The sequence below is a fragment of the Pongo pygmaeus genome, chromosome 13 (genome assembly GCF_028885625.2).
Source record: "Pongo pygmaeus isolate AG05252 chromosome 13, NHGRI_mPonPyg2-v2.0_pri, whole genome shotgun sequence".
NCBI classification, from domain to species: domain Eukaryota; kingdom Metazoa; phylum Chordata; class Mammalia; order Primates; family Hominidae; genus Pongo; species Pongo pygmaeus.
This window is the reverse complement of record NC_072386.2, coordinates 119,643,337-119,669,155: the sequence shown is the minus strand read 5'-3', so window position 1 is coordinate 119,669,155 and position 25,819 is coordinate 119,643,337. Positions and strand designations below refer to the sequence as shown.

The following is a 25,819-nucleotide window of genomic DNA, read 5'->3' as shown; positions in this document are numbered from 1 at the left end:
CAGTGAACTGTCACAACAAACCTCTGGGATAAGAGCTATTGTTACTCCCATTTTATAGACCAGAACAATGAAACTACTCCCAGAGGCAGACTTACTTGGTTCGGAGGACCAGCATGGCACTGTCCCTCCGATCCTGCCACAGAGCATGCAAAAAGGCAATGGCGGCACGATGCAGCAGGGGTGGGCACCAGTATCGATCTTGCTGTTGGGAATCAATTAGCTCCAGCACTGCATGGAGACAGCTCCACATCCCAAGGCTGAATTCCTGCAAGAAGGGACAGGTAAGAGTTCAGTTCCACAGCCACTGCCAGCAGCTGTACTTGCAGAGCCCAGCATCTGCCTCCCAGTGAGCCAACTCCCAGCGTCATCCCAGGTTACAGGCTTACCTTTGAGCCATCACTGCCATCCTTAACTTCCAGGTTCAGAAACAGTTCGATGAGGCCTGGCTGGGTCTCTACTGCAACCGTGAGGAACTCTAGAATCATGACTTTGATGCGCATGTCCTCAATTTTGCTCTGCAATCGGGTCAGGAAGGCATCACGAATGGCAGCCGCATCATTGCCCAGACAAGCATACACTGACATTGGGGCCACCTGGGGGAGACCGGAACACACAGGCTTAGAGCTCTGCTTCCACAAAAACCTCAATGGGCTCCCGCAGAACGGCACTGAAGAGCTCCCAGAAAATTGGCAGAAAGGGAAGCATCCAGACTACAGCTCTGGGCTAAAAGGGACATCACCACAAACAAGCATGAGATGCCCCCAAATACACAGGAAAGACAGTAATCAGTATAAAGAAATGCTCAACTTCCCTCATGGTTAAATAAATACAAACTGAAAAGTGAAACTTTTTTTTGCTTATTAGATTGGCAAAGACTAAACAATGATGAAGCCCTTGCAGCAAGGACAGAATACTTGGTGTTAGAAGTATAAACTGTTACAATGTTTTTTGGAAGGTAATTTGGAAATATCTAATAAAAAATATCATGTTCATTTATACCTACCTAAATCTTTGGAACTGTAAACAAATGTTTACAGGGTGGTAGGGATAATAATGTTCACTGCAGCACTGCTTGTAATAGTGAAAGACAGAAAGTAGCCCAAATAAATCAGGATGCATCCATTCTAGGATGTGATATGCAAACATTAAAAAGAATGAAGGAAGTCCAAATTAAAAAAAGGAAAAAAGACAAAAAAGAATGAAGGAAATCCAAATGTCCCCATGTGGCATCAAGCATATCAAGACTGCTTGATATAGTATCAAGTGAAGGAAGCCAGTCATAAAACAGTACCAGGGGCCAGGCACAGTGGCTCACGCCTGTAATCCTAGCATGTTGGGAGGCTGAGGCAGGCAGATCACTTGAGGTCAGGAGTTCGAGACTAGCCTGGCCAACATGGCAAAACCTCGTTCCTACTAAAAATACAAAAAATCAGCTGGGTGTTGTAGTGGGCGTCTGTAATCCCAGCAACCTGGGAGGCTTAGACAGGAGAATCGCATGAACCTGGGAGGTGGAGGCTGCAGTGAGATCATGCCACAGCACTCCAGCCTGGGTGATGGAGTGGGACTGTCTCAAAAGAAAAACAGTACCAGGAAGGGCCAGGCGCGGTGGCTCATGCCTGTAATCCCAGCACTTTGGGAGGCCAAGCGGGCAGATCACAAGGTCAGGAAATCGAGACCACGGTGAAACCCCGTCTCTACTAAAAAAAATACAAAAAATTAGCCAGGCGCAGTGGCAGGCGCCTGTTGTCCCAGCTACTCGGGAGGCTAAGGCAGGAGAATGGCGTGAACCCGGGAGGCGGAGCTTGCAGTGAGCCGAGATCGCACCACTGCACTCCAGCCTGGGCAACAGAGCGAGACTCTGTCTCGAAAAAAAAAAATAGTACCAGGAATTCTGCTTTTATAAAGAACAAAAGTACACACTCAAATTTTTTTTTTTTGACTCTGTCGCCCAGGCTGGAGTGCAGTGGCGCGAACTCAGCTCACTGCAGCCTCCACCTCCCGGGTTCAAGCAATTCTCCTGCCTCAGCCTACTGAGTACCTGGGACTACAGGCGCACGCAGCCACACCCGGCTAATTTTTTTGTATTTTAGTAGAGATGGGGTTTCACCGTGTTGCCCAGGATGGTTTCAAACTCCTGAGCTCAGGCAATCCACCCACCTGAGCCTCCCAGAGTCCTGGGATTACAGGCGTGAGCCACCACGGCCAGCCCCAAATACCTTTTTTATTTATTTATTTTTTTTGAGGCGGTGTCTCACTCTATTGCCCAGGTTGGAGTACAGTGATGTGATCTCGGCTCACTGCAACCTCTGTTGCCCAGTTTCAAGCGATTCTCCTGCCTCAGCCTCCTGAGTAGCTGGGATTACAGGCACCTGCCACCCAGCAAATTTTGGTATTTTTAGTAGAGATGGGGTTTCACCATCTTGGCCAGGCTGGTCTTGAACCCCTGACCTCGTGATCCACCTGCTACAGCCTCCCAAAGTACTGGGATTACAGGTGTGAGCCACAGTGCCCAGCCAATACTTTTTAAAATACAAGAACACAGATAAGAAATGTGGAGCACAGCCTTGGAGACATGGCCAGACCCTGTTTCAAAAAAAAAAAAAAGAAATCTGGAGCATGGCATATCCCCCTGCCCATAGGGATTCTTGGAATAAGGAGGTCATAGGGCATCTTAACTTCCTGTTACATCTATTTGTAACATTTAAATATTTTACAATAAGCATGTCTTTTTTCTCCTTTTATCCTGAGACGGAGTCTTGCTCTGTCGCCCAGGCTGGAGTGCAGTGGCGTGATCACGGCTCACCGCAACTTCTGCCTCCTGGGTTCAAGCAACTCTCTGCCTCAGGCTCCCGAGTAGCTGGGATCACAGGCACCTGCCACCATGCCTGGCTAATTTTTGAGATGGAGTCTCGCTCTGTCACCGAGGCTGGAGTGCAGTGGCACGATCTCAGCTCACTGCAAGTTCCGCCTCCCTGGTGCACGCCATTCTCCTGCCTGAGCCTCCCAATTAGCTGGGACTACAGGCGCCCGCCATAATGCCCAGCTAATTTTTTGTATTTTTTAGTAGAGATAGGGTTTCACCGTATTAAGCCAGGATGGTCTCGATCTCCTGACTTTGTGATACGCCCGCCTCCGCCTCCCAAAGTGCTGGGATTACAGGCGTGAGCCACCACGCCCGGCCCCCTAATTTTTGTATTTTTAGGAGAGATGGGGTTTCACCATCTTGGCCAGGTTGGTCTTGAACTCCTGACCTTGTGATCTACCTGCCTCAGCCTCCCAAAGTGCTGGAATTACAGGTGTGAGCCACCGCACGCAGCCTTTTCTCCTTTTTTCTATATTAGAGATGGGGTCTCACTATGTGGCCCAGGCTGGTCTTGAACTCCTGGGCTCAAGTGATCCTCCCACCTTGGCCTCCCAAAGTGCTGGAATTACATACAGGCGTAAGCCGCTGCACGTGGCCTGAGCATGTCTTTTGTAATCAGGGGGAAAAAAACACCCTCATATAAACAGCGTGTGTGCATGAAGTACGATCCTACCGTGGCCAGACGTTTCAGCAGCTGAATGGCAAGACGTGGCAAAGCAGGGTCGTGTTTGTGGTAGATGTATTTGGCTAGAACAGCAATGAGGTTGTTTCCATGAGCACCTAAAGCAGCACAGGAAACAGTTTAGATATCAAGTGTGCCTAATTCAAGTCCTTAGAGCATTGGCTGTTCAAAAAAGACCCATAGTATGTATGTGAAGGAATTTACCCTCAAGTACTTGGAGGGCTACAGCAAACCTAGGTGGCTGTATCCTTCTCTTATTGAGGAGCAAAAGAATAGTCAGAATTTGGGGATAAACAGTTCAACCCAATTCATCAACAGCAAAGATACGTTTTGAATAAAATAGGTGCTTATTTTATTAATTTTTATTTATTTATTAATTTTTATTTATTTATTAATTTTTTTTGAGACAGAGTCTCACTCAGTCACCCAGGCTGGAGTGCAGTGGCGCGATCTCGACTCACTGCACCTCCACCTCCCAGGTTCAAGCAATTCTCCTGCCTCAGCCTCCCGAGTAGCTGGGATTACAGGCGTGCACCACCACGCCCAGCTAATTTTTAAAATTTTTAATAGAGACAGGGTTTCACCATGTTGGCCAGGCTGGTCTCGAACCCGACCTCAAGTGATCCACCCACCTCGGCCTCCCAAAGTGCTAGGATTACAGGCACCCACCACCACACCCAGCTAACTTTTGTATTTTTAGTAGACATGGGGTTTCACTGTGTTGGCCAGGCTGGTCTCAAATTCCTGACCTCATGATCCGCCCATCTCGGCCTCCCAAAGTGCTGGGATTACAAGTGTGAGCCACTGCACCCAGCCTATCTTTTTTTCTTTTTGAGAAAGGGTTTCACTATGTTGCCCAAGCTGGAGTGCAGTGGCAAAATTATGGCTCACTGCAGCTTTGACCTGCCAAGCTTCAAGCAATCCCCCCACCTCAGCCTCCTGAGTAGCTAGGACCACAGGCATATGCCACCAGGCCCAGCTACTTTTTTTTGTTTGTTTTGATATAAATGGGGGTCTCCTTATGTTGCCCAAGCTGGTCTCGAACTCCTGGACTCAAAGTATCCTCCCCAGCCTCACCGTCCCAAAGTGCTGGGATTACAGACGTGAGCCACCATGCCCAGCCCTTTATTATAATCTTATTAGGAAGATACTACAGGCATCCATAATCTGAAAATCTGAAATTAGAGCACGGTGGCTCATGCCTGTAATCCCAGCACTTTGGGAGGCCAAAGAGGGCAAGTCACCTGAGGTCAGGAGTTTGAGACCAGCCTGGCCAACATAGCAAAAGCCCGTCTCTACCGAACAAAACAAAACAACAAAACAAAACAAAAATTAGCCGGGCGTGGTGACAGATGACTGTAATCCCAGCTACTCAGGAGGCTGAGGCAGGAAGATTACTTAAACCCAGGAGGCAGATGCTGCAGTGAGCCGAGATTGCACCACTGCACTCCAGCCTGGGCAACAGAGCTAGACTGTCTCAAAAAAAATAAATAAATAAAATAAAAAAAATTTAAAAAAATCTGGAATGTGTCAAAATCTCTAACTACAGCTCAAAGGAAATGCTCACTGGAACATTTTGGATTTATGCTAAACTGGTGAGTATACTGCAACTATTCCAAAATATGAAAAAAAAATCTGAAACCCAAAACACTTCTGGTCCCAAGCATTTCAGATAAGGGATACTCAACCTGTACCATTATCCCCATTTTACAGATGAGAAATCAGAGGCAGAGTTGTTTAATAATGCACCCAAGGTCACACAGTTGATTGGATACAAAATTTGAACCAAGGCAGTCTGACTTCAAATCTGCATTCTTAACTATTATTCTATCATCAATAGGAGGCAGAAATAAAGTACCATCTAGTCCTTTTGTTTCCAATTTCAGGAAAGGAGCTGGTAATCATTCCCAAACTTCCTCAAGAAGCAGAAAATACTGTTGACATCCAAAAACACTGCCTAAGATACGTATTTATGAGCAGAAATGACGGGGAGAAAAATACATACCATGTTGTGACTGGAAGAGAAATACATACCATGTTGTGAGAGAGCCTGTTCCAGGGGGGACACCACATTAGAAGGAGGTTTCAGCCGAATAACATTGTTGGTGACGGAGAATGCCAGTTTCACTGTCTTGATCAGCAGCTGGCCCTGCCCCTGGCCCTCTGCCCCATCACTAGGGTGCCAAATGGAAACCAAAGATGATTCAGACAGTATGACTTCATTCGCAATATATGTGCTCTCATGAATTAGATTCCAACAATAATCCCAGAGTTCAACAGCTTCTGTTAGAGGCCCCAGTCCAAACTAGGAGAGAGGAGGAGTAATCAACTCCTTTCGCTATATGCCAGTCTATACAGCAGCCACTAGGGTATGTAAAGGCTATGTCCTAGGAAGAACAATGTCATCTTCTAAAAGCTACTGCAAGTTAAGTTAAACTGGAGTTATTAGTAACATGCAGGCACAATAAAGACAAACAAAGGGAACGTGGAGAAGGAGCCCTACCTTCGAGGCTGAGCAGCCATCACCATGTCAATGGTGTCCACGCCAATGCCCATGATATTGATAACTGTCTGTCCTGCTTCTGTGTATGCCAGGCTGCAGATGCAGAGAGACTGCAGGCTGGGAGTATGACTGGAAGACAGAGGTGTTCTGAGTTACCAGGGAACCACTCAGTGTATCTTGGAAGGAAGGGCATTGTCCAATTAGGCTAGGGTGGCTAACCTAACCTACTGGACACTGGAGACCAGCTCTCTGCAAGCTGAAGGCACTCTGATCACTTTGCTGAAATAGACTTGATCACCTAAAGATCACCCTGAGAAGCAATCTAAATGCCCATCAAGTAACAGATACAGCTACTGAAAAGGATCATAATTAATCCATACGATGGAATGCATGGAACCATTAAAATAAGACATCTTTAAGCAGTGGCATGGAAAGAAAGTTACAGTCATGTATTGAAAGAGGAAAAAACTGAGAATACATAGTAACTGGCCCTGGGAAGCAGATATATATGAAGAGTGTCTTGTCAGGAATGAACTTTTATAACGATCATAAAGAATGATTAATATATTAGTGTATGTGTACACACACACAAACACACACACACACACTCTCTCTCTCTCTCTCATTCCTACTTCTCTGTCCACAGTGAGAAATGATAAACAGGCCAATGGAAAGCAACTAACAACCTTAAGATTACTGAGATCTGGGCTCAAGCAAGGTAAATTCTCTGGAAGAAATGAGATGGCTTTGCACAGCAAAAGCCTGTGTCTTGCCTTGGCGAGCAGCAAGCTCTAGTAATCAACCCTTCATTACCTGCTGTGCAGGTCTGTCTCGTGGCACAGGTTCAGTATCGCATGAATCAGCTCCAGGATCAGGCAACCTGGACTCCAGAAAAGACAGAGGAATGATGTGGCCTTGTGAAATGACCCCTTATCTCAAGAAAGGGAAAGAAAAAAGCTCTCCAGGGGGGCCAGAAATCCCCAGGTCTTCCCTGCCCATGCCAGGTCTTCCCTGTCCATGCTGTCCTTACCAATCTGTTCCCTCACTCCATGAGAGTTGTAGCGCCACTTATGGTAGCTGGGAAGCATCTCCTTCAGCACAAACATTACACAGGGTACAAGTCCTTGGCTCTGGGTACTACCAAGTTGCCCCTACAAGAAACCATGCAGTGAGGGCTTCCGCACATTTAAGGAAAAGTCATTTAGTTACCTAGCGATTTAATTCCAAAACCATAGATAGGTCCAAAGGAAATCTAGGCAAACCTTGGTCATCAATGAAAAAAAAGAAACATCAAAAGTCCTACTTTATAGTTGAGCCCAAGTTGTGGGTCTTTTCTAGAATAGAAAAAGTGATGAAAGAGAATGTCACAAAAGGCACCAACATGAAGAAAAGGGATGCAGGCTAAATCTGGACAGAAGGGAGGTACCTTAAACATAAAGGATAGAGGATTGCTGATGATGAACAATGCCACTTCACTATCATGATTGCCAGCCGTCCCTAACCTCAATCCCATCACTGAAATACTAGAAAGGAGATCTGATATGCAAAAATCTGATACCCAATGATATCTGTTAACTGTAGCATCCTTCTATTAAAAATGGGGACTCTTTAGTTATATATAAATACCTATATTTATATTCCTATCTCTACATGCAATCTTTTTTTTCGCCCCCGAGATGGAGTTTCACTCTTGTCGCCTAGGCTGGAGTGCAATGGCGTGATCTCGACTCGCTGCAACCTCCGCCTCCCAGGTTCAAGCAATTCTCCTGCCTCAGCCTCCTGAGTAGCTGGGATTACAGGCGTCCGCCACCACGCCCAGCTAATTTTTGTATTTTTAGTAGAGATGAGGTTTCACCATGTTGGCCAGGCTGGTATCAAACTCCTGACCTCAGGTGATCCATCCGCCTTGGCCTCCCAAAGTGCTGGGATTACAGGCATGAATCACTGCACCCAGCCTACAATCACTTCTTTTTAAGCATTCATTGATTCCTGCAGGCAGGAAGTATAGTTTTTTTCATGCATGACCCTCTTCTCAGTCCCATGAGGTAGAGACCATATAGCATTCTGTTTTAGAGACTCTAAGATATTCTTTACTTGCTCAAGGTCATGCAGCTAGTAAGCTGTCAACCTGAATGTAAACCTAATTCTGACTCCAAAATTTATGCTCTATGTATTTTTCAAACCGAGTTGTAACCCATTAGTAGATTATGAGATCAGTCTATGGTCAAAATTCACTTAAATAGGAAGGAGAATGAATAGAAAATATCAGGGTACAACTTGTGTGGTAAGAATAAATGTTGTGAAATAAACTGTGAAATTTTGCTTCAGGAATATACACACATGTATATATACTGGGATATGATATTATCTCGGGTTACTGTCAAAATAGCTTGACAGTCACTGCAATACCCTTTTGGCCTCTTCCATTCTACTTCATAAATCTTCCAATCATTAAATAAATTCACATAATTAAGCACCTAATAGAGAACATACTGGCACATAGTAAGTACTCAATACATAGAAACTGTTGTCACTATAACTTCGAGATGGCTATTCTGCCTACAGACAAGAAGATTACAGCACCAGGGGCCAGGGAAACTATTTCAGAGTCATCTGACCAGACTGGACCTTTTCTTTTTCTGCCCTTTGTGAACAAAATCAGTCTGTACCTTGACAAGGGTGGTGATCAAGCGCAGAAAGGCAATAGTAACCCCATACTCGCCCTGAGGCTGTTCACTATTCATCAAGAGGTTTCCATACCCTCCAGCATTCATCCCTTCCGCACTGGAAAAAGAAGTAGAGGGAAAAAAAAAAATGATAGGGAAATTTCAAGGTTTCAAGAAACTAATCATAGAGCATTCTTGTTATAGTCCAGATGACTTGAATATAAAATAGAAAAGCTCTCCAATGGAAATAATCCAATCGAGACAGTTCTGTACCCAGGGTAAACATTAAGAACATGTTTTATTGATGTAAAACCTCAGGAGATTGAAAGTAAAAAAATCAAAGGAACATCAGGGAAACATTTTTGTCAAGAGAGAGCAAGGCGAGAATGCTCAGGTAGTAAGACGGAGCCTGTGTACTGGTAAGTGGTCTACTGGCTGAGCTCCAGAACCCATGAAATGAGAAAAAGTACAGAGTGATTGTGGCTTAATAACGGGACACCAAGTCCCTGAATCTAGAAACCTCTGGATTTTCTGGGCTGGAAAGTAAATGCTCACATACTAACGTGATTGATGTTGGATAAGAAATCTCTCTTGCTCTCGGCCGGGCACCATGGCTCATGCCTGTAATCCCAGCACTTTGGGAGGCCAAGGCGGGCGGATCAGTTGAGGTCAGGAGTTCGAGACCAGCCTGGCCAACATGGTGAAACACCATCTCTACCAAAAATGCAAAATTACCAGGGCATGGTGGTGAATGCCTGTAATCCCAGCTACTCGGGAGGCTGAGGCAGGAGAATCACTTGAACCTGGGAGGCGGAGGTTGTGGTGAGCCAAGATCACGCCATTGCACTCTAGCCGGGGCAACAAGAGCGCAACTCCATCTCAAAAAAAAAAAAAAAAAAAAATCAGGCTAGGTGCAGTGGTTCACGCCTATAATCCCAGTACTTTGAGAGGCTAAGGCGGGCAGATCACTTGAGACTAGGAGTTCCAGACCAGTCTGGCCAACATGGTGAGACCCTGTCTCTATTAAAAATACAAAAAATTAGCCAGCCGTGGTGGCGCACATCTGTAATCCTGGCTATTGAGGAGGGTGAGGTGGGAGAATTGCTTGAAGCCGGGAGGCGGAGGCTGCAGTGAGCTTAGATCGTGCCACTGCACTCCGGCCTCGGCAATAGAGCGAAACTCCATCTCAAAAAATAAAAAAAAGTAAATAAATAAATAAATAATACAAAAATTAGCTGGGCGTGGTGGCTCAAGCCCATAAACCCAGCTACTCGGGAGGCTGAAACACAACTGCTTTAACACGGGAGGCGGAGGCTGCACCACTGCACTCCAGCCTGGGCAACAGAATGAGACTCCATCTCAAAAAAATAAACAAACAAATACATAAAAATAAAATTAATAAACCTAGGCTAGATCTGAGACATATGTGGTTCTTACTAGGGAATATGGCCCACCACCCTAGGACCTGGCTCACCTAATCATCTGACTCAGGCTGGAGACAGGATGGGCCACAAATGGTAAAAAACCTGTGTGACGAAGATCAGTCCAGACCTGAGAAGGAAAAGGAAGAGTTAAATGTCCACATATCTTCAGGTATTGCCAAGTGCTACATTTTTGGCTGTTGGGAAGATCTGGCATCTCACCTTTGCTGGATTGCGGGCAGCCAAAACAGTTAAGCAGTTGACACAAGAAGCAATGATATCCACAGGTGGGGAGATCACTGTCGTTAACCTGGTTGGAGAACAATACGCTATACTCAATAAAGCAAATAATACAACTGGTTCCCTCACAAACATTTTTCCAGTTCTCTCTCCCCAGTCTCTCCCCTCAGCAGACATATAAAAACAGGAAAACCCTCACGAATATAAAAACAGGAAAACCAAGGAACATGCGTGAACTTTAACACAGTGGGTATGTGTCCAGGTTCCTGCAAACTGAGGGCACAAGTGCTGAGATCTCTACTGGGTAGCTGAGGGTCAGCCAAGACAGACTCACCGCTGCAGCAGCATGTAGATGCGAGATGTGATGGGCAGGAGACAGTCTGCTATCGACAGGTCTGTACTGATGACCTTATGGACGAGATCAATGATGGGTTTGACTCGCTGGCAGTGCTGAATCACATCTGAGAAGAAAGACAGCCTGTGACCTCACGGCAAACAACCCCTTTAAGATCACTGAACAGTCTCTGAGACCCAGATATACAAATCAGACAAATCACAATCTTGATGGTTCTAAATTTTATGTAGATATTCTATTTTCTAAATCCTCCAAGCATATGCACTTTTCCTCCTCGTAGTGACGTTTCCGAAAGCTGACCTTACCTGCAGTTGAAACAACATGAAGCAACATTTCAATCTCGCAGGTAAAGAGGGTCCAGCTGCTATAGGAGTATTCCCAGCGTACCAGGTATGCCCTATCATCCAACATTACTTGGCCCACAGTGCCTTGAGGTATGCGAAGGTTGGTTTGACCCCCTAAGAGAGAAAGATAAATTAGTCTAATATCTGAGGATAAATAAAAAATGTAACACCTCTACCAGACATCAATATTTTAAACACACAGAGATACACAAACTCACAGACTTTTTTTTTTTTTTTTTTTTGAGACAGAGTCTCCCTCTTCCCCAGGCTGGAGTGCAGTGGCGCGATCTCGGCTCGCTGCAACCTCCACCTCCTGGGTTCAAGTGATTCTTGTGCTTCAGCCTCCCAAGTAGCTGGGACTACAGGTGCACACCACCACTCCTGGCTAATTTTTGTATTTTTAGTACAGACGGGGTTTTACTATGTTGGCCAGGCTGGTCTCGAGCTCCTGGCCTCAAGTGATTTGCCTGTCTTGGCCTCCCAAAGTTCTGGGATTCACAGGCTCTCTTCTTAGTAGCTAACATTCCTACAGCTTTTTCAACTAAAATACCCAAAAAAGTTCTTGTCATGTAGACAAGTGTCTTTTTTTTTTTTTTGAGATGGAGTTTCACTCTTGTTGTCCAGGCTGGAGTGCAATGGCGCGATCTCAGCTCACTGCAACCTCTGCCTCCCAAGTTCAAACGATTCTCCTGCCTCAGCCTCCCGAGTAGCTGGGATTACAGGCATGCACCACCACGCCCGGCTAATTTTATATTTTTAGTAGAGATGGGGTTTCTCCATGTTGGTTAGGCTGGTCTCGAACTCCCGACCTCAGGTGATCTGCCCACCTTGGCCTGTAATCCCAAAGTGTTGGGATTACAGGCGTGAGCCACCACACCTGGCCGACAAGTGACTCTTTCTACATGTCTGAAAATCACTTGAATGCAAAGAACAGTTTTCCATTCAAATGATGATAACAACAATACCTCATAGGACTGCTAGTGCCTACATGACTGGAGAAGTCAGTGGTGATGATGCCACGATTAAAACAGTGAGGCTATTCCCTCTACATTTTCCTCTTTGAGCACCTGGAATAGATGTGAGCCTCAGAGTGTAACTGGCTGGATGCATTGGCTCACGTCTATAATCCCAGTGCTTTGGGAGGCTAAGGTGGGAGAATCACTTGAGCCCAGGAGTTTGAGGATGCAGTAAGCTACGATCTTGCCACTGCACTCCAGCTTGGGTGACAAAGCAAGACATCAAAAAAAAAAAAAAAAAAAAAAAGCTGTCATAGAAGGGGGATCTCTTTATCTCACCAAGGGGATAAAGGAGTTTGGGTGTTTGTCTCCGCCAAAGAGTTCCATCTTCATGGGAGATCACATCATGAGGTTTGTGTTTATAAAGTTCATTGTAGAAAGACATCTTATCCAAGAAGCTATACACCTGCCAAAACAGAAAAAACCATCACACATTCTCCTCTAGGATAAGCAAGGGAAGGTCCCACAGTCTGCTCTTTCAACCAGACTCTCAAACTTCTTGCAAGCCCACCACTGTGACTGTTCTTGGAACTGCCTTCTGCGCCCCTTGCCAAATCTTCACTGGGCTTTAACACTCAACTCAAGTCCCCATCACTCCACAAGGGCAGTTATCTCTCCTGAACAGTATGGTCTTTATTGCTCAAATGACATTTACTCTGTACCACCTGACTCTTAGCTATTTATTTCTTATATCTAGTAACTTCCAACTAGATATTAAGGAACTTTATACTTAGTCTTAGTTCCACAGTATCTACAATAGGTACTTAATGAAAAGATTATTTAATTTTATAGAATTGAGGTGCTATCTTTGGTATCTTTCATTCACCTTCAGACTAACTTTTGTCATGGCAGTAGAACTGCAATGTGGAAAGCAAAAAAAATTCCTAATAAAGTCTCCATAAAGAATCTCCCATTCTCTTTACTTATCTGACTGAGCAACTTACCTTTTTGGCTGTGGACTTCCCTGATACCAGGGCTCGGAGCAGTTGCAGGAGTGGGGAGAGGAGGTGGGGAAACATTCCACACACACTGTCCAGAATGATCCCAAGGCCAGAAGTTGGCTCCTGTGGTGGAAGGGGACAAATCACTGATCTTCACATTATCCACAAATTAACATCTCTCCAAATTTCCCAGCAATCATGAGAAAACTTAGAATTAATCCTTCCTTTTAGATAGATATCATCCCTCCTTAATAATTTAAGACTTTCATATTTCCACTGAAAAAGGATATAAAACAATTGATTTAGTGAGGGACCTAAAAAAAGACTACTATTCTATCCAGTGACCTCTTCCCAGCCATCCTTTCTATGGGAAGACAGTATTGTTCACCTGTGCATTACATGTTTCCACTAAAGTGCAAATTACCCAACTATGTCAGCAGTTGGCTACCACACAGCAACCACAGATCCTCACTCTAGATACTGTTTCATACCAGCTTCTCCCAGGAGCACTGTGGTTCTATAACATCAGACGGCATCTTACAAAAAAGAGGGTAAAATATACAGGTAGATCATCAGTTGGATCTTGAGGTTTGAGACTGCTGTCAATGCTCAGAGCAAGTACTGGTGAGAAATTGTTCTTTTCAAAGCCAAATTCTCACTCTAACTAGTTACAATACCCTGACAACTCATAGGCTATAGTTACAATCTCCTAAAAGCACTTTCAAGAGCTGCAGGAACACTGGTGTCTAAAACACTGCCATATATGAAAACAAAAAACTGGTGGGTTGGAAGGCCGGGCTCAGCGGCTCACGCCTGTAATCCCAGCACTTTGGGAGGCCGAGGCTGGCGGATGACGAGGTCAGGAGATCGAGACCAGCCTGGCCAACATAGTGAAACCCCGTCTCTACTAGAAATACAAAAAATTAGCCAGGCATGGTGGCGGGCGCCTGCAATCCCAGCTACTTGGGAGGCTGAGGCAGGAGAACTGCTTGAACCCGGGAGGCAGAGGTTGCAGTGAGCCCAGATCACGCCATTGCACTCCGGCCTGGGCAACAGAGCAAGACTCCATCTCAAAAAACAAAACAAAACCAAAACAAAAAAAACCCTGGTGGGTTGGAGACAGCACACTGGTAATAACGTGGGCTGCAGACTCAAGTCAGACAGAACTGGATTCTGGCTGCCTCTTTCTATGTGTGACTTTGAGCAAATCCCTTCACATCTCTAAGTGTCATGTGTCATCACATTAAAAGAGGGACGGTAATAGTATCTACTTCATACATTTTTATGAAGATTAAATGAGAAAATACACATGAATGCTTAGTACAAAACCTGTAAGAAAACAAGTGTTTGAACAATTCTTTTGCTATACAGTGACTCTCTCTGACATACTTACTGTTCCCCAGAACAGTTCTGGAAGAGAAGGGTCGGCCAATACTTCACATGCTGTATCAATTATATCCTGTTTGAGGAGGGAAGAAAAATGGATCATTTTCCCTAGCTGAACCAGTCTATCTTTATTATTGTATTCTGTTGAAATAAAAACACCAAAACACCAATAAACACTAAAGTGGGAAGACCACTTCAATCCAGGAGTTCCAGAGCAGCCTGGGCAACATAGTAAATCCTCTTCTTGAAAACAAATAAATAAATAAAATAAAATAAACACCTTAATATAGAAAGTCAGAAAGAACTGGTTAAGAATTGGTTGGTTGGCTGGGTGTGGGGGCTACCCCTATAATCCTAACACTTTGGGAGGCGAGGCCGGCAGATCACTTGAGGTCAGGAGTTCGAGACCAGCCTGGCCAACATGGTGAAACCCCATGTCTACTAAAAATACGAAAGTTAGCCAGGCGTGGTGGCGCACACCTTATAATCCCAGCTACTTGGGTGGCTGAGGCATGAGAATCACTTGAACCCAGGCAATGGAGGTAGCAGTGAGCCGAGATCATGCCACTGTACTCTAGCCTGGGCAACAAAGTGAGGCTCTGTCTCAAAAAACAAACTGCTTAAGGGTGGATGGGTTGGTTGACTGATTTATTTATGTTTAGAGAAGACAAGGTCATGCTCTATCACCTAGACTAGAGTGCAAGAATTCTGGGTGAGTGGGTTGGTTTCTTTCTTTTTACCTTTTTTTTTTTTTTTTTTGAGACGGAGTCTCACTGTCGCCCAGGCTGGAGTGCAGTGGCGCGATCTTGGCTCACTGCAAGCTCTGCCTCCCAGGTTCACACCATTCTCCTGCCTCAGCCTCCTGAGTAGCTGGGACTACAGGCGCCTGCCACCATGCCCGGCTAATTTTTTGTATTTTTAGTAGAGACGGGGTTTCACCGTGTTAGCCAGGATGGTCTTGATCTGACCTCGTGATCCATCTGCCTCGGCCTCCCAAAGTGCTGGGATTACAGGCATGAGCCCAGCCTCTTTTTACCGTTTTTGTATATATGTATGTAAGTAGATATGTATCTATTTTTAGAGACAAGGTCTTGCTCTGTTGCCAAGACTGGAGTGCAGTGGCACCATCATAGCTCACTGCAGCCTTTAACTCCTGGGTTTAAGTGATCTTCTCACCTCCGCCTCCCAAAGCACTGGGTTACACGAGTGTACCACCATGCCCAGCCAAGAACTCTGGGTTGAAAAAGTAAGATTATATCCTGTCCAGGGTGTGTTGTGTCCGCTGTATGATGTTAGACAAATTCATCTCTCTGAACCAGAAATGCTTTATCTGTAAAATGGGAACAGTAATATCTGCTTCAGAGTAGGATTATAAGTAAGGATTATAAATAAGGATTAAATGAGATAATGTATGAGGAAGTAGACTGTAAATTCAAAAATGCCACATAAATGTAAATTATTACTAGGCTCAGCTAAACTGCTCTCCTAGAGGGCAAAAACAATGTCTTTCTTTTTTTTAGACAAAGTTTTGGTCTTTCACCCAGACTGGAGTGTAATGGCACAATCTCGGCTCACTGCAACCTTCGCCTCCCCAGTTTAAGCAATTCTCCTGCCTCGGCATCCCAAGTAACTGGGATTATAGGTGCCCACCACCACGCCCAGCTCATCTCTGCATTTTAGTTTCGCCATGTTGGCTGGGCTGGTCTCAAACTCCTGACCTCAGGTGGCCCGCCTGCCTTGGCCTCCCAAAGTGCTGGGATTACAGACATGAGCCACTGTGCCTGGCCAAGAACAATGTCTTTAATTGTTCTATCCTTAGAGCTTAGCACAGAGCTTAGCATACACAGGGAATCTAATAAATGCTCACTGAATGATTTCTTTAAAATCCAAGTACCTGGCCAGGTGCAGTGGCTCATGCCTGTAATGCCAACACTTTGGGAGGCCGAGGCGGGCGGATCACGAGGTCAGGAGATCAAGACCATCCTGGCTAACATGATGAAACCCCGTCTCTACTAAAAATACAAAAAAATTAGCTGGGTGTGGCGGCGGGCACCTGTAGTCCCTGCTGCTGGGGAGGCTGAGGCAGGAGAATGGCGTGAACACGGGAGGTGGAGCTTGCAGTGAGCCGAGATCGCACCACTGCACTCCAGCCTGGGTGACAGAGCGAGACTCCGTCTAAAAAAAAAAAAATCCAAGTACCAGGACTCCTGCAACTCTATGTTTTTTTTGTCGTTGTTGAGATGGGGTCTCACTCCGTCTCCCAGGTTGGAGTGTAGTGACGCCATCTCAGCACACTGAAACCTGCGTCTCCCAGGCAAGTGATCCTACCTCAGCCTCCTGAGTAGCTGGGACTACAGGTGTGCACCACCACACTCAGCTAACTTTTTGTATTTTTGGTAGAGACAGGGCTTCATCATGTTGCCCAGGCTGGTCCTGAACTCCAGAGCTCAGGTGTTCCACCCACCTTGGCCTCGGAAAGTGCTGGGATTACAGGTGTGGACCACAGTGCCTGACCCTAATATGTTAATACCAATCCTCCAGGTGTAAGGTTGGGTCAAAAGTAACCAGAATTCTCCCAAAGTACACAAAACTTGTTCTATGCCCATGACCTTTAGAAATTGAGTCTTTTTTTTTTTTTTTGAGACAAAGTTTCGATCTTGTTGCCCAGGCTGGAGTGCAATGTCACAGTCTCAGCTCACTGCAACCTCCGCCTCCCAGGTTCAAGCAATTCTTCTGCCTCAGCCTCCCAAGTAGCTGGGATTACAGGCACCTGCCACCATGTCCGGCTAATTTTTGTATTTTTAGTAAAGATGGGGTTTCACCATGTTGGCCAGGCTAATCTCAAACTCCTGACCTCAGGTGATCTGTCCTCTTTGGTCTCCCAAAGTGCTGGGATTACAGGAGTGAGCCACCACACCCAGCCTCTAGAAACTGAGTCTTTCAATTCAACACAAACTCATTTCTCTCTAATGATAAAAAATTTTCATTTTCACCAAGTTAGTCAATTTACAAAACAAGTTCCTAGTCACTAAAAATGAACAGAGTGATTTAGTTTTCAGGATACTCATCAAATATCATTTCCCACTAAAAATTACCAAGGCTATTAGAATAAACAGATTCCAGGTCTGACGCAAGAATCTTACAAGATAATCCTGTAACATCTTGTACCAGAAAGCAACAGAGAAAAGAGGCAAGGCACAGTGGCTCACACCTATAATCCAAGCACTCTGACAGGCCAAGAAGGCAGGCAGATCACTTGAGGTCAGGAGTTTGAGATCAGCCTGGCCAACAAGGGGAATCGCTGTCTCTACTAAAATTACAAAAACTAGCCAGACATGGTGGCGCACATCTGTAATCCCAGCTACTCAAGGGGATGAGAAAGGAAAATCACTTGAACCCAGGAGACAGAGTTTGCAGCTATCTGAAATCGCGCCACTGTACTCCAGCCTGGGCGACAGAGTGAGACTCCATTTCAAAACAATAAAAAATAAACATAGGCCTGGTGCAGTGGCTAATGCCTGTAATCCCAGCACTTTGGGAGGCTGAGGCAGGCGGATCACTTGAGGTCAGGAGTTTGAGGCCAGCCTGGCCAACATGGCAAAATCCCGTCTCTACTAAAACTACAAAAATTAGCCGGACATGGTGGCGTACACCTGTAAACCCAGCTACTCAGGAGACTGAGGCAGAAGAATTGCTTGAACCCAGGAGGCAGACGTTGAAGTGAGTGGAGATCACGCCACTTACTCTCCAGCCTGGGCGACAGAGCGAGACTCCGTCTTAAAGAAAAATAAATAAGGCCAGGTGCAGTGGCTCACGCCTGTAATCCCAGCACTTTGGGAGGCTGAGGCGGGTGGATCACGAGGTCAGGAGATCGAGACCATCCTGGCTAACACGGTGAAACCCCATCTCTACTAAAAATACAAAAAAATTAGCTGGGCATGGTGGCAGGCACCTGTAGTCCCAGCTACTCGGGAGGCTGAGGCAGGGGAATGGCATGAACTCAGGAGGCAGAGCTTGCAGTGAGCCGAGATCATGCCACTGCATTCCAGCCTGGACAAGGGTGAGAAATTAATTAATTAAATTTTAAAAATTTAATTAATTAATTAATTAATTTTAAAAAATTTAATTAATTAATTAATTTTAAAAATTTAATTAATCAATTAATTTTAATTATTGGCCTCCCAAAGTGCTGGGATTACAGACATGAGCCACTGTGCCTGGCCAAGAACAATGTCTTTAATTGTTCTATCCTTAGAGCTTAGCACAGAGCTTAGCATACACAGGGAATCTAATAAATGCTCACTGAAGAAATTAAATTTAAAAACGAAGCAACAGAGAAAATAGAAAAGAAAGCAACAGAGCTATTAAAATATATAAGGGTAGTGTCAAACAGATTTAGAAAGCTGTTACAGGCCAAATATGGGACTGAGCATAAGAAAAATAACTTCAGCCAGGCATAGTGGCTCACACCTATAATCCCAGCACTCTGGGAGGCAGAGGCGGTGGAATCACCTGAGGTCAGGAGTTTGGGACCAGCCTGGCCAACATGGCAAAACTCTATCTCTACAAGAAAAACACAAAAATTAGCTGAGCATGGTGGCACACACCTGTAGTCCCAGCTACTCAGGAGGCTAAGGCGAATGGATCATCTAAGCCCAGGGGGTGCAGGTTGAAGTGGGACGAGATCGCGCCACTGTATTCTGCACTCCAGCCTGTCTCTGAAAAAAAAAAAAGAGACAATGTTTTCTGGGGGGCTTTTGTGTGATAATGGTTGTAATGTTAAGTTTTGTTGAAATGTTTGTAGATTAAGCTAAATAGTATCTGACATTTGCTTTGAAATAATCAAGGAGGGAAAGGGCAGAAAAAGGATTATCCATGAGATGACAACTGGTAGAAGCTGGTGATGGGCTCATGGGGTTCATTATGTAATTTTGCCTTTTCTGGTATAAGTTTGAAATGTTTCATCTTAAAAAACATTTTAGGCTAGGTGCCATAGCTCACACCTGTAATCCCAGCACTGTGGGAGGCTGACAGGGATGGACAGCTTAAGCCCAGGAGTTCAAGACCAGCCTGGGCAACAGATTGAGACCCTGTCTCAAAAAAACAAAAAAAAACAAAAAAAAAACCTGCTGCAGAAGACTTACTAGCACCAACAAATGTCTGGGACAGATGTACTACAGAGTAAAAAAAATGAGGTTACAAAATGGTATATATTTGGGAAGCCGAGGTGAGAAGTCCTGGAGTTCGAGACCAGCCTGGGCAACATACTGAGACCAGGTCTCTTAAAAAATAAATAAACAGGGCCGGGCGCAGTGGCTCACACCTGTAATCCCAGCACTTTGGGACGCCAAGGCAGGTGGATCATGAGGTCAGGCATTTGAGACCAGCCTGGCCAAGATGGTGAAACCCCGTCTCTACCAAAAATACAAAAATTAGCCGGGCGCGGTGGCAGGCACCTCTAATCCCAGCTATTTAAGAGGCTGAGGCAGAAGAATCGCTTGAACCTGGGAGGCAGAGGTTGCAGTGACCTGAGATCGCATCACTGCACTCTAGCCTGGGCAACAGAGCAAGACTCCACCTCAAAAAAAATAAATGCATAAATAAATAAGTAAACAGAAATTTTAAAAATAGTATATCCATTGTTGTTCCATTTCTAGAGAAGAATTACTATATTTTCATGTATATACGTATTTGGAAAATGGAAGGGAATACATCAAACTGTTATCAAGTTATCTATGTGATAGGACTATACTTTTTTCTTTTTATCAGCATTTTCTGTTTTTTCTACAAGTAACATTTATCACCTATATAACAGTAAATGAAGACAAGGCCGGGTGCAGTGGCTCACGCCTGTTATCCCAGCACTTTGGGAGGCCGAGGTAGGCAGATCGCCTGATGTCAGGAGTTTAAGACCAGCCTGGTCAACGTGGTGAAAGCACGTCTCTATCAAAAATACAGATATTAACTGGGCGAGGTGGCGGACGCCTGTAATTCCAGCTACTTAGGAGACTGAAACAGGAGAATCGCTTGAACCCGGGAGGCGGACGCTGCAGTGAGCCAAGATCGTGCCACCACACTCCAGCCTGGGCGACAGAGCAGGGCTCTATCTCAAAAAAAAAAAGAAAAAAGAAAAAAGTAAATAAAAAAATGAACACCAGTAAACAAATTAACACATGAGGTAAATAGTATCAGATCCAATGGGGGTATATTTTTGGGACTTGATTGCAAAGCTGGGCAGTAGAGACAGCTTCATGAAAGCCAGACACTGACCTGCTGATTGCCCAGTGTGTGCAGCTCCAACGAGGTCAGAACGAAAGAGAGCAGTCCATAGACACACATGCATGCAGTGCTGGTGGTGCACTGGAATGACAAAGGAGTCAGTGAATCATTCTGAGTAATACAACTCTTCCCCAGGTTCAGCATAATCCCATCGCATTCATATATTCTTTGTAAACAAATGGGAAGGAAATCTGAAGCTTCATAATTTTCCTAATTTAGTTACAAGATCAGGAAGATAAAGGGAGAAAAGAGAAAGCAGGAACCACAAATATTACAACAAAGTCAAGAATAAAATCAGAAGCGAATTATTGCCAAAATCATCAAAGTTTGTGTGGGGAAGAAGAAAACCATATCCAGCCTACAGTAAACAGTCTGCATGTGGTAATGGGAATTGATATAGCACCTGAACGGCCACCAAGGTAAGCCAACCAGTGACGAGTAGGGCCTGCTGGCTGAGTTTTCTTCCTTTTAAATAGGCTTTGTTTTGTAGAGCAGTTTCAGGTTCATAGCAAAACTGAGCAGAAAGGTACAAAGACTTCCCATATATCCTCTGCCTCCACACATAAATAGCATCCCACCAAAACAGTACAATTGTTACAACTGAATAACTTCAATTGGCATTATTATTATCACCCAAAGTCCACAGTTTACACTAAGGGTCACTCTTGTGTTGTACATTGTATGGATTTTTGGACAAGTATGACATGTATCCACCATTGTAGTATCACATGGAATAGCTTCACTGCCCTAAAAATCCTCTGTGTTCTACCTAATTCAGACCTCCTGCTCCACTAGACCGTTGGCAATCCACTATTCTCTTTAATGTCTCCAAGGTTTTGCCTTCACGTAGTTGGAATCATATACTATGAAGCCTTTTTAGATTGGCTTCATTTACTAATATGCATTTACTGTTTTCTCCATGTCTTTTCATGGTTTGATGGCTCATTTAGCAGTATATAAATATTCTATCATCTAGATGTACAACAGTTTAGTTAGACTTACTGAAGGACCTTTTAGTTGCTTTCGAGTTTTAGTAATTACGAATAAAGCTGCTATAAAGGTCTGTGTGTATGTTTTTGTGTGGATATGTTTTCAACTCCTTTGGGCAAATGCATACAAAGGCGTATAACTGCTGATTTGGCCGGGCACGGTGGCTCATACCCGTAATCTCAGAACTTTGGGAGGCTGAGGTAGGCAGATCACTTGAGATCAGGAGTTTGAGACCAGCCTTGCCAACGTGGTGAAACCCCATCCCTACTACAAATACAAAAAATAGCTGGGCATGGTGGCAGGTGCCTGTAATCCCAGCTACTTGGGAGGCTGAGGCACGAGAATCACTTGAACCCGGGAGGCAGAGGTTGCAGTGAGCTGAGATCCACTGTACTCCAGCCTGGGCAATAGAGCAAGACTCAGTCTCAAAAAAAAGAAAAAGGAAAAGAAAAAATAATTGCTGAACCTGAGGTTTCATTTTACCACGTCAAAACGAGCTCACTAGCTGGGCACAGTGGCTCACGCCTGTAATCCCAGCACTTTGGGAGGCCGAGGCGGGTGGATGACGAGGTCTGGAGTTCAAGACTAGCTTGGCCAAGATGGTAAAACCCCGTCTCTACTAAAACTACAAAAAATTAGCTGGGCGTTGTGACAGGCACCCGTAGTCCCAGCTACTTGGGAGGCTGAGGCAGGAGAATCGCTTGAACTTGGGAGGCAGAGGTTGCAGTGAGCCAAGATCGCGCCACTGCACTCAAGCCTGGGTGACAGAGCAAGATTCTGTCTCAAAAATAAACAAACAAACAAACAAGCTCTCTAAACCACGCCACTCAAACCCCAACATAAGACTCAAGAGAATTTCTAATTCATCTTGTTACAGTCGATTAAGTCCCCTGAAAGTGACTTCTCCAGTCAATATGGCCAAAGCTATCTTCTTAAGATATACTTTACTGGCAAAGAGTTCAAACCGTATCTACCATTTACTGGCATTTTTGTTGCTTTGGGCAAATTACATCTCTCTGAGTCTCAATTTCCTAATGTATAAAACAGAATGATAATCTTTAACACGAAGAAGTGTTATAAGGATTCAAAAAGATAATATTCATAAACATTATAAGTACTGTCTGATGATGTCTAAACGCTCTCCAAAGGTTAGTTACAACATGATCCCATTATCCACACCACCATTATAACTATTACATTATTATAATGCTTCTGCCGGCTCACTCCCATGCTCACCACCCAGAGCCTTAAACTCACATCATTTCCCCCACTTGCAAGTGACTGGAGCAATCGAGTCAAGTACTGAAACACATTCAGCTGGATGGCTGTGCCACCTATCTTCCGGACCACACTGCTTGTCTCTTCTGGGTTCAGAGTGTGACGGAGGAGAGCCCAGGCCAAAAGCACTGGGGCATGATGTGGAACATCCCCAAAGGTCAACATTAAACAGTCCATATCCTAGTGAGAGAAGAAAACACATCTACATCTCCGAACAGAAAGTGTCAACATCCCTCGACCAGATTCTTCATCATGCTCAATAAGCAAGCCATAAAGAGTGGCCTCACTCTCTCATTCTGATATTTCACTCATCTCAAACCCCCACCACCTCAAACCCCTCAATTACAATTACTCTTCCTTTTACCCACAAAATTTGTCTACTAATTTTATGTAGTCTTAAGATTATAAAATGCATGTTAAAATAGACACTTTAGAAATTTTATCCTGATCCTTCTCAAACTTTCTACGCTCTATCTTCATTTTCTATCTTCCTAACCATCTCATCTCAATGTTTTTCCCCTTTCCTCTTCTTTCACAGGCTCCCTAAATGCAGTCAATCCCCAGGGTTTTCTCCTTGGGCCTCTTTTGTCCTTGTATCATCTCCATGAATGAATCACTCTCACAGACTCAATTATCACCTTGGTATAGATGCCAGGTCTAATCAACTGTTTAACATTGTAGAGGCCAGGCACGGTGGCTCAAGCCTGTAATTCCAGCACTTTGGGAGGCTGAGGCAGGTGGATCACTTGAGGTCAGGGGTTCAAGATTAGCCTGGCCAACATAGTGAAACCGCATCTCTACTAAAAATATAAAAATTAACTGGGCGTGGTGGCGTGTGCCTGTAATCCCAGCTATTCCAGAGGCTGAGGCACGAGAATCGCTTGAACCCAGGAGGTGGAGGTTGCAGTGAGCTGAGACGGCACCACTACACTCCAGCCTGGGTGACAGAGCAAGACTCTGTCTCAAAAAAACAAAACAGATTGGCCATGGTGGCTCACGCCTGTAGTCCCAGCACTTTGGGAGGCTTAGGCGGGAGGATCATGAAGTCAGGAGATCGAGACCACTTGGCCAAAATGGTGAAACCCAGTCTCTACTAAAAATACAAAAATTAGCTGTGATCCCAGCTACTTGGGAGGCTGAGGCAGAAGAATCACTTGAACTCGGGAGGTGGAAGTTACAGTGAGCCAAGACCGCGCCACTGCATTCCAGCATGGTGACAGAGCAAGACTTCGTCTCAAAAAACCAAAACAAAACAAAACGAAAACATTGTAGAACCTCCACATCACTGAACAATGTAGAGTTCCACAACACTGAAAATTTTATGCAGCAGTTCAATAATTGAAAGCTACTACTAACTTATAAACCCTCTGGAAAAAAAGAGGCTATTCCAAGTTCACCTGACAAATAAGCCCATCCTGCGCAAACTGATGCAGTTCTCTTCTGTCATCCAAAGCACACTTATGCAAGGACTCAATATCCATGCCCTCCACCAGGATGAGCGCACTGAAGTAGCTAGAAAGAAAAATAGTATCACCATGTTATATATCCCGTTCTGAAACTCACTAGAGACAAAGATGAGATATAAGACACTGCAATATCAAAAAAACCTATTGGGCCAGGCATAGTGGCTAACGCCTATAATCCTAACACTTTAAGAGGCAGAGGTGGGAGGATCACTTGAGGCCAGGAGTTCAAGACTATCTTGGACAACAAAGTGACACCCCATCTATACCACACACACACAAAATTAACTGGTATATCTTTGCTCACAGAGTGACCAGGCCCCCAATTGTGGATATATCCATGGTCATAAATATAGAAAAAACAAGAAATTTAAAGTCCATAGACTATCACCTGAAAGAGAACAGTGAGCATATATGCCTTATTTATCACTATCTTGTTAGCATTTGCATAGTGCTTGGCCTACAACAGTTGTTCAATGAATTTTTGTTGAATGAATGGATGAACCCCTTAAATGAAGACAGTAAGTAAAAGAGCAGATTACAATACTCATTTTGAGAGTCCTCTCTCAATCCCAGTCTTTACTCCCTGCATGAAAGGGAACGTGGCAGTAGACCTATTTCTCCACCCATTAAGTGAAAAGTACACCTACCTCCCACCTGCTCACATACCACTATAGTATCAATGCTCTAAACACCGCAAGTTCCATGATGTTCAATTCACTGACTTACCCAATCCGATCTACAAAAGGATCCATAGTCTCATCCACCAGGTGCCTATTGGTCTGCCTACTACCAAATCCTTGCTCTTTAAACATCTTGGTTAATACAAGTAAGTCACTGGGTGCCATCTCAAAGTATGCATAATAAAGGAAAATAATTTCTAGCAGCATGGACTGTTCCCGAAGGCACTGAACAAACCAGCGAGACACTTGGCGCTCTGTCTGTACAACCAATGAAAACAAAATGGGAGAAAAATAACATGAGATTAAAAACAGTACTTAAAAACATTTTTTAAAGAAAGGGTCTCAATCTGTCACCCAGGATACAGTTCAGTGGCAGATTATGGCTGCTCAAACTGCTACAAACTGATCCTCCTACCTCAGCCTCCTAAATAGCTGAGACTACAGGCGCAAGCCACTGCACCTGGCCCGTATTTAATTTTTTTTTTTTTTAAGGGACAGATTTTTTGCTTTTTTTTTAAGAGACAGGGTCTGACTCTATCACCCAGGCTGGAGTGCAGCGGTACAATTATAGCTCATGGCAGCTGCCCTCTCACCTGAGCCTCTCGAGTAGTTAGGACTAAAAGTGAGCACAAACACGCCCGGCTCATTTTTTTTTTTAAATTTTTGGAAGAGAAAGGGTCTTGCTATGTTGCACAGGCTGGTTTTGAAT

The 25,819-nt window shown here is 44.6% G+C and overlaps 1 protein-coding gene across 3 annotated transcripts in view; it reads right to left on the bottom strand.

Moving 5' to 3' along the window:
• Positions 1-25,819, bottom strand: part of NUP188 (nucleoporin 188) — a 62,961-nt gene that overhangs the window by 13,243 nt on the left and 23,899 nt on the right. The window contains exons 9-27 of one of the 3 annotated variants that reach the window (XM_054501160.2): positions 25,157-25,368; positions 24,362-24,476; positions 22,944-23,144; positions 20,688-20,777; positions 14,425-14,490; positions 13,035-13,154; positions 12,370-12,496; positions 11,036-11,188; positions 10,710-10,836; positions 10,358-10,445; positions 10,189-10,265; positions 8,718-8,832; positions 7,079-7,199; positions 6,862-6,928; positions 6,049-6,177; positions 5,580-5,719; positions 3,537-3,643; positions 387-593; positions 96-265 (exon numbers count right to left, since the gene is read on the bottom strand). In XM_054501160.2, coding sequence (XP_054357135.2) covers positions 96-265; positions 387-593; positions 3,537-3,643; positions 5,580-5,719; positions 6,049-6,177; positions 6,862-6,928; positions 7,079-7,199; positions 8,718-8,832; positions 10,189-10,265; positions 10,358-10,445; positions 10,710-10,836; positions 11,036-11,188; positions 12,370-12,496; positions 13,035-13,154; positions 14,425-14,490; positions 20,688-20,777; positions 22,944-23,144; positions 24,362-24,476; positions 25,157-25,368 — 2,432 coding nt within the window. The remainder of the gene's footprint in view (positions 1-95; positions 266-386; positions 594-3,536; positions 3,644-5,579; positions 5,720-6,048; positions 6,178-6,861; positions 6,929-7,078; positions 7,200-8,717; positions 8,833-10,188; positions 10,266-10,357; positions 10,446-10,709; positions 10,837-11,035; positions 11,189-12,369; positions 12,497-13,034; positions 13,155-14,424; positions 14,491-20,687; positions 20,778-22,943; positions 23,145-24,361; positions 24,477-25,156; positions 25,369-25,819) is intronic. The other 2 variants (XM_054501161.2, XM_063650401.1) reach the window with 2 other exon arrangements.